The sequence below is a fragment of the Hippocampus comes genome, unplaced genomic scaffold (genome assembly GCF_001891065.2).
Source record: "Hippocampus comes isolate QL1 unplaced genomic scaffold, H_comes_QL1_v1.1 scaffold53, whole genome shotgun sequence".
Classification (NCBI taxonomy): domain Eukaryota; kingdom Metazoa; phylum Chordata; class Actinopteri; order Syngnathiformes; family Syngnathidae; genus Hippocampus; species Hippocampus comes.
The window spans coordinates 549,379-558,655 of NW_017805707.1; the positions used below are offsets into that span (position 1 = coordinate 549,379).

The 9,277-nt window shown below is 49.0% G+C and overlaps 1 protein-coding gene across 1 annotated transcript in view; it reads right to left on the reverse strand.

Annotated features, from left to right (window-relative positions):
- Positions 1–8,986: 8,986 nt before the first annotated feature.
- Positions 8,987–9,277, reverse strand: part of LOC109523655 (ankyrin repeat and sterile alpha motif domain-containing protein 1B-like) — a 35,148-nt gene continuing 34,857 nt past the window's right edge. Inside the window, exon 19 of the mRNA XM_019882952.1 lies at positions 8,987–9,195. Within this exon, the coding sequence (XP_019738511.1) occupies positions 9,089–9,195 (107 nt within the window). The 3' untranslated portion in view covers positions 8,987–9,088. The remainder of the gene's footprint in view (positions 9,196–9,277) is intronic.

The following is a 9,277-nucleotide window of genomic DNA, read 5'->3' on the forward strand; positions in this document are numbered from 1 at the left end:
GGCGGGCCGGAAGGCCTTCTGGCGGGACCTGGACACACTCACCCGGAGGGAGATGGCCCGCGGGGGTTTCTGGGGGGTGTCCTCGTGGAGTCGGTCCCCCAACGAGGCTAAGATCCGTTTGCGGTGCCCGATCAGACTAATCTTCAGAACCTGAACGGAGCACAAACAGAACCATAGTAAATACTTGAATTAGTAACGTTTCCCTGGCTTGCAAAAGAAAAGCCACCCTGAATCATAATTTGGCATGATTTGTCAAAACACGACGAGGGGCTCGTCAGATCGTCTTCATCGTCGCTTGATGCAAATGAGCGGCGCGTAAATCAAAGCATCCCACATTTCTCGTCGCCGTCTGCGGTGGAAGCGCTCACTGCTAACCTTGCCGCACACAAACTGCAGCTTGTCATCGTTTTTGCCGCTTTCTGAATGAATCATCTGACGGAGCATCGTGATGCCGTGCGGCCATCAAATGCACACTGAGATGTTGCCGTTTTCGTGCTGATTACACCCAACGCACACCCAAACACACACGCACACGCACACGCACACACACACACACACACACACACACACTTGGACGCCAGTGAAAGGCTGCATTGTTCCCGCGGTCACCAGGCGTCCTCTGACTGTGCCAGTTACCACTTTTTTTTTCTCTCTCTTCCCGAAAAAAGACCATCGGGAACACGAGGGCCTTCGGCGGGGACGTTTGCACCTTGGCGCACCAGGCTGTGCGACTAACCTCTGTGTGATGTCTGTCTGTCTGTGCCGTTGTGTTAATTAGCTTCAATGTGAAGCCTTGCCGCCAGCGAAATGATTCTCCCTATAGGCCTGAGTCACAGACAGACAGACACATGCACAGGCCCTTCCATTGTGTCACAGTCTGATTGAAAAAAAGCTTGAATGTCTAATTACCTTTTACAGAAATCATGACTTTTTTTTTTGTACAAGCAACAGTTAGCAAAGCCTAGCGGACCCCTTTGCATTTTTTTGTGGGTCAACTTATGATGAACATGCCTACTACCTTAATGCTTTGAGCGGTTGAATTTCCAAGTTCAGCTCTGACCTAATACCGTTCATGTCTGCTACGAACCAAAACGTTAGACTTCTCTCAGACTTTTTTGTGGGTCTCATCATGAGAGACATGCCTACCAAATTTCATGCTGCTCGGTCAAATTGGCTTTGGGTGCAGAGTTTTCAAAAATGAAGTACGGTACATGCTTGAGTCCTAATCATCGAGGCTTCACAGACGCAGCAGTCATAACAACATCTACTTTAAGTACAGAAGACCTCAAGCAGAAGTTCACTTGTTGCTATGGCAACACAAGAGCCACATCAGCCCCCCCCCCCCACACACACACACACGAACGCATAAAACAGCTGTTTTTGGATGGGGAGGAAGATGAGGTCGTTACCACTGAATGGACCAAGAAGGTGACGGCGAGCCAACACTGCGGCGCGGCGCGATTCGCATGTAAATAGCCTTTGCCGCATGCGGAGACAACCCAGAACCAGTCGCCTTCATGTCAACTCGCGCAGGCGCCGCTGTCCATTCTCGATGTCGTTAGCGAGCAGATTTTCCGTCTCCGGTTTGCCAGCCGCCGGGCGAATCTCGTTAGCGATGCCGTTAGCGCAGATGGAAGCGGCCCTGATTAACGGATTAAGGCAGCGCAAACAACGAAAGCTCAGAGAGAAGCTGTCGATGAGCCGGGATGCCAAAGGCAAAAATTAATTGGGAATTTTTTCTCTAAACATTACAGCATATCACAGACGAAATGGAGTTAAATCAGCACCAAATTAGCTTTGCAATCTGTAGCTTCATCCACTTTTGTGGCCTGCTTGGGCTCAACACCCTCCCGTGAATAATGTCAAGTCATGACCTCAATGAAATCATGCATCGACTCCTTCACAATCGATCCCGGCGGGTCAGAGAATCACCGGTATCAAGTTACCTCAAATGCACTTTTGGCTAGTGAACCACTCTGGTGTCTGTGCCACCTTGGAGTAGCAGAACCACAAAAGAGACTTCAGCTCACGATTAGTTGGTGCTACCACACATGGAGACAAATATAACAATCCTCAAAACATACATATATTCTTTATCCTGTGTAAGGAACGACAGATATATATTTTTTATGGTACTATAGCAGCGACTTGAGCATATATTTTCTGCTATATTAGCCTACATTTCGATCCATTTTAAAATGAACAGGTTTACGCGCTTTGTCTCATTTTGCTCCTCAGTTATTGATTGTTGAACTCGTCTTTGCACCTGAGCCTCCCCCCGGTGCCAGTACTTGGCTAATGTGCGTGTGGAATGGATCATTAGTATCGACTAGCCCGTAACACACACACACACACACACACACACACACACACACACACACACACACCATTTATCCACATCATACATTTGGGATGGGGTGGGGGGGGCTGTGTTTGTTGGGGGGGTCTACTACTGGACAGTCAGCACAGGCCAACTGGTTGCCTAGCAACCAGCACAAGGCACCAAAGGGGAAGGGGCGGGGTGTTGCAATGTGTTGGAAATGATAAAGCGGTACAGTAGCCAATGGGGCGGCTCGGCCAGGGAGGGCGGCCAATGGCGGAGAGGCATGAAGAGGCCCGCCTACACGGAGACAGATGCATCTCCATTAATAGCAGGAGGAGTGGAACGAGACTGTGTGTGTGCGTGTGTTAAATGCTGCAGGATCAACTTGCAAACAAGATCCTCTCACTGCTCATCTCACACTCACACACACACACACACACACACACACACACACACACACACGCTAGGATGGCAGTTGATGCTATTTTCTGGGTTACTAAAATACTTCACAGGAGAAAGATGAAGCGCGTTTCATAATGCAGAGAGCATCAGCAGCGCACGCACACACGCGTGCACTTAAGTCGAGTGCAATAAATATGCACGCAGATACACAACATGTAGCATATGTCTATAATTACGACAGTGTCTCCCAAATATTCAAAAAAATATATAAATATATCGATATCGTATTCGGCAGTAAATTGTGTTGGTCCAAGCGTCTAAAGATAGATCAAGCCAAAAGGCGAGCCGGGCCGTCGGAGGCCTTCTAGTGTTGCTTATTCCAGACGTCATGCAAATGGGTCACACACTGAGAACGCCACACTGCTCACGTCAACATGATTTATGCTCTCTAAGTTCCTCCAGTGTTGTTGCGTCAAAAGAAGCTCAACAATTTTTACCAAATGCGGATGCTCCGAATTTCCATCACGCCAACGGATCACGTTGGCGGTTGAACGGACCAAAATATAAACGCTGCCCAGACGAGACCGACACCTTGAGTGTGCTCGCCTGTTAAAAACAACGCTAATGCCGGCAGCTTCGTTACTTTCATCGCAATTTTTGTACTAGGTTAGCCTTAGGTGGTTTAGCAGCCAGAACACACGACATGCTAACTAATGGCTATTAACTCTGCGGGAGCTGTGCAGCATTTCATCGCCTCAAGATTGAAAGTCTTTTTGTCTCGTAGAGGGGTCGGCTTAGGGGCAGACTTAGTTGTGGACGGCGGGCTTGACCATTTGAAGCAATGACGGCGAGATAAAGGAGCGATGTTTTGGCAAAGTAGCCATTTTGGAGGCGTGAGGATTCTGCTGAACAACGACGATACACAAACTCCTGTCGACCAAAACGAAACCAAGGGCTGAAGTGGTCTAGCCTGATTTAGCGCCAGTGTAAACGCCCAATTCAGTACTCCAACTGCACTTTTTCACAATCGTACCGCTGCTTTTTGGAAGCTTGACGGATAGGTCTCTCTCACTCTCTTTCTTTTTTTTTTTTTTTTTTTGTGACAAACGTTGGCCGTCTGTCAAAGTTGACACATGCACGTTCGCTTTCCGCCTCGAGTCCAGAAAGTTCACAGCCCGTCCATAAAACCAAAACACGTGTCGCCAGGAGTGCGAGCGAAGCGATGTTTGGACACATGGAGCTCCTTTTCTCGACTCCCCCACCTCCACTCTCTACTCGTCGCCTTTACACACACTCAATCATCGTAGTCAGCCGTCACGATAAGGATGCGCCAAACAACAAAAGGCCACAAAGCATATCAGCTCTCACCAACTTCAAGATGTCGTCCTGGCAGGTTTGTCCGCTCGCACTTTGCTCTCCTTATCGTCGTCGCCTCTCCCTCTCGTTCGGCAGCTTCTCTTCTTCTTAGCTTGCGGCAGCTCGCCTGCATGTCTCTGCCTGATCTCTCTCTCTCTCTTTCTCTCCCCCTCTCTCTCCCTCACTACCCTCCTCCTCTCCATCTCATCACCATGGCGACGCGGGCCAGGCGCTCGTACGGCGTCCGTCAGCTTACTACGACACGACGTGATTCACGATCGCCCCGTAAGGGGGGGAAAAAAAGGCACAATTCAATGCAGCAGGTTGATTGACGGGGCAAAGCGTGCCTAGTAGGAGGTATAAAAAAAAAAATGTTTGAGTCACTTCTTCTGCATGTGACGTTAACTCCTTGTTTTAAGAGGAGAGAATAACGTATGTGTCATACGTGCGTCATGTAGTGCCGTACTGCTCAAAGGAAGTACTTTGCGTAACCAATCAGCGGGGACGGCAAGGTAACTTGATTTTGCTGCGATAGTTTTCCAACGATATCACAATCCAACAATGACAAAAAAATGAATCGATGAATGTCAATGGGCAGCTTAATGAAGTCATACAAATACAACATGAACGGCAGGTAAAAAAAAAAAAGCCACCCGATGCTTAACTTGAACCATGCGATGAGTCAAAGTCCCGGATGACATATTTCATTCTTACGTCTGGAAATAAAATTCTTATTTTGCCATTCGAAATTACTTTCTCAGTCAGTTTTTGTGGTTTGATAATCCCGTATATGATAGTTACTGACGGGAGCATGCAGGCTAGTCCATCCTTTACAAAATCAAAGTCGGAAAATGTGCTGGTTTGACGGCAGTGTGCGCCACGACGGGTAGCGTCGGGTCGGGTTTGATCCCGCCGTCTATATTTAAGGCCCGGAACCATCTGGCAGCGGGACGCCGCACAATCTGTCCACTTGGAGTCCTGACAGAAAAGGTGATAAGCGCACACACGCTGCTCGCTACCACTGGCACCGGGCCACCCGGAGTCATGCAGGTACGCACGTACACACACACACACACACACACACACACACACACACACACACACACACACACACACACACACACACACACACACATTTACACCAGCGCACTTCAATGAACAGCTATCATACCATGTCCCACGTCACTACGGCAACCAGCAGTCGTCATGGCAACAGGCTAGCACCGCGCCAGAGAGGAAGCCTGTCCTGGCTTTAGTTGTGCACATATTTGGACGCGCATGCACTTTGTCAAAAAAGTGTGACGGGAATGCGTCCGACAAGTTGGGTCCTGTTAGTGACACACACACGCACACACAAAAAAGACAGAACAGGCCTTCACATGCCAAGAGGCGGAAAAATCCCACTCCAAAATAACTAGGGCGAAAAGGCTGTTTTGTACTTCCCTCCTGCACGCCGCTCCAAAATAAAAGTACTGCACTTATTTTGAAAGGACGGGCACATCCAAGATACGTCCACAAGGTGGTGCTGCTTACTTAAATCATCTCGGTCACATTTGGCGTGAAAGATCCTGAAAATAAAACAGGATTTATTTGTTGCTCATTACAACACGAGCACAGAATTTGTACGTACTGCAAAGTTTTCAGAGATCCCAGACTGAGGATCGTTGAGGTGCAACTTCCTGTTTTCGCTCTACTCCAAAATCAAAGCAAATTTCAGTCTCCCCAGATTGAAAAATGTGACAGCCTGATGTGATGGGTGAGCGGCGCCATCTTGTGGACATTTCTCGAAGGCAGCCAGCCTTTCACTTTATCCTCGTATATCAGACTCCCATGATGTGGTTTATGAGACTTATGTAATTCCACGCTTGCCCGAGACGTACATGAAGAGTGCCAGGGTGCGTTTGCACTCTCTGTGTGTCACATATGCACCCCACAGATGCGCACACGCACACACACACACACACACACACACACACACACACACACACACACACACACACACACACACACACACACACACACAGCACGTGGGCAGCATCCCTGACGCTGTGAAGCATCTTGCGGCCCACATGCTTATATAACGAGGCTCTCTGCACCTCCTCCAGCTGATCACTTCATCTGCGCTGCCTCGGCAAACGCTGAACCAAGCAACAACCCCCCTTCCCCCCACCTACCACCACGCCGCAGGAATGTTACACGCATTCCAGAAGCAAATAGACACACAAGAACAGCAATGATTTGACGTCGGCGCATCCCAGACCGAGTCGTGACAAAGGTTTGATCCATTCGAGGATGTTTTGGGAAAACATTGTGGACTCACGTTGATGAGCTCAATCTCCCAGATCTTCTTGACCAGCTCCATGGACGTGTAGCCATTGACTAGGAAGGACTTGGTGTAGTCGCCCAGCTCCAGCGACTCCAGCCACTCGGCCACCGACGTCGGGTTGTTGCCGTCGTAGCCGATTGGTCGCACCTGCCATGTAAGGGATAGTCCCAACTGACAGTGAGTGCCTTACTCACAACAAGAAAGGAAGTGCTGACTGCAGTCAAGTGCTGCTATAAAATCTGCTTATCCCAAAATTCGACACTTGTCTACCACTTCATTTGAGGGCACTTAAAGCCAAAAGTAAGACCATCAAACTTTATTAGGCTATCATGCACACTTTATGGAGTTTAGTGTGCGAAGAGCTTCACTTGGCGGCTCGACGACTCACCCTGGGCAGGAGCCGTATGGCCTGCAGGAGGCGCTGTCTGTGGGCCGAGTTGAGGATGCCGATTTCCAGCAGGTCCTGGTCCTCCACCACGTTGCTGCCCTGCGCCAAACACACACACACACACACACACACACGCACACGCACACACACAATATTAGCACAGCGTGTGCTTCACATTGAGCAAACATTTTGCACTCGATACTAATATAAAGCTTTCGTTTTTTTTTCTCAGACCACTTTAAAGCTCTCTGTGTGAGGACGAGCACGCTGGTACCGCTTCATTATGCAGCTCCGCGCTCGTCGATACCCTCTAAAAATTCGCGAGTTGTGCGCAAGTGCCAACTAGTGGCTGAATGTCATTATCTTTATTTAATGGAGCAATGTGTAAAAAATTGGCAAAAACAAACAAAACAAACAAAAAAAAAGAACACTGAAAAAGCTTGCTTCAAGCAACGGATATCTGAACACCAAGAGCGCACTAAGTACTCACAGGCACATTCGTTATCCTCTGCAAAGGGCGAATATTACTGCCGTACTGAGAAGCAAAGAGAGGAACTGAGCCTCCAGTACTGTATACAATTACTAGTCTGTTTTGTACTGCCCCCAGGTGGCCAAGGCGCACACCAGAGTGAGCAAAATTCATTCTTTTCATTCTTGGATTTAATTATGTTATTTTATGGGAGGGTAGAAGTGGTTTTCGATTGTGAAAGAAGTGGGTAAATGCATCGCAGCATATCGTATTATGCCCTCTGGGGGCTGTACAGGGAACTCAAAGGGATTTCTCATTGTTCCAGAGGATTCATTAGTATGCATGGTTGATATGGGAGATGCATTTACAGGGGGGAGGAGAAGTGTGTGTGTGTGTGTGTGTGTGTGGGGGGGGGGGGCTTTGGCGGGCTACTTTGATATGCAACGGGTGTACTGGTTCATCAATCTCACGAGTTGTTTCCTGCTCGGCTGTCATCGTCACTATAGTCGCCAAATTAAAAATTCCTGCTCGGTGTTGGAGTGTTGAGACCAGAATGGAGCTGGATGGCACGAACGTGCGAGGCAGACAATCAAGAGAGCGATGAGCATTTGGAATATTGTTACATGCGACCTCAGGATACCTTTTTTCATGTCCTTGGCTAATTAGCGGTGAGGGCTAACGAGAAATGGTTGCTAAGCGACATGTAACTCTCACTGTGATGACTTTTTTTTTTTCAGTATCTGTTATTTGTGAGATTTTTTTTTCTCTTTTTCACTACAAATGCATTTTAATCTCTATCTAGTGCTAAAACTAACCACGCTAATGACCAAGAGAGAAAAATACAAATTAAAAACATTAAGTTGCAATTCAAACGGTAGGATGCAGACGTCCAGATCGGCACAAATCAATGTGTTTCTAAAAGTGAATGTGTAGAGGAAGCTCAGTCTAAAGTTTCGGTCCAGTGACGCCAGGTAATTGGATTTTGTAACTCCCACCGACAACCCAGGCTAAACCGAGTGCCTCCCCAACTTACAAAGATGTTCACTTCACCATACTTCCTTGATACCAATTAATATTTTCTGGGCTTTGCTGTCATCTTGTGGCACCTTCGGACATTACAGACAGTGCCACCTAGTGGTAAAGCAAACAAGGTCGCCATCGCCGCAATGTGCCACTGATGACATGACAACAAAGACGAGGAGGTTGCGTAGCCTCATGTACGCCGTCCACGTGCAAGGGGGCTTCCTGCAGTTGCCACGGGAACAAGATTCTCTTTTGTCTTTTCAAAAATGGACTCATTCATTTCCTTCTACGTGTGCTAATTGGATTTAAAACAAGATCAATTCCTGCGAAAGGCAATTTGGTCTCACGAGTGTTGCTCCGAAACGCCGGTTCCGCGTCACGGCCGTCAAGCATCCGCAGGCAACAGGTGCTTTTCCACTTCGTGCCGTGTTTATTCATTTCCAGGGGCCGCGGAGCATTAAAAAGGTTTTAAAAATTAAAAAGAAACGCTGAGCGACTGCGACATCGGCTCGGCGCGCGTGGGAGCCGCAAAGGAGAGGAAATCCGACAACTTCGAGTGACGAACGTGCGGATACAGGTGACGGAGCAAAACGCCACTCACCATGAACTGGACGTTGTCGAAGCCGTTGGCCAGCAGGTGGTTCTCGTACTGGACCAGGCCGATGGAGTCCAGCCACTGGCCCACCGACTGCAGCGGGCATCTGGGACCTATGAGGGGGTGCAGGGGCAGGCGCTTGAGCAGGGAGTAGCCGTCCACGCGGTAGCAGCGGCAGTCCGGCTGGGACAGCTGGCACTGCCACATCATGTTGTGGCGGGCAAAGTGGCTGTCAAACGAAGGTGGTTCTCGTACTGGACCAGGCCGATGGAGTCCAGCCACTGGCCCACCGACTGCAGCGGGCATCTGGGACCTATGAGGGGGTGCAGGGGCAGGCGCTTGAGCAGGGAGTAGCCGTCCACGCGGTAGCAGCGGCAGTCCGGCTGGGACAGCTG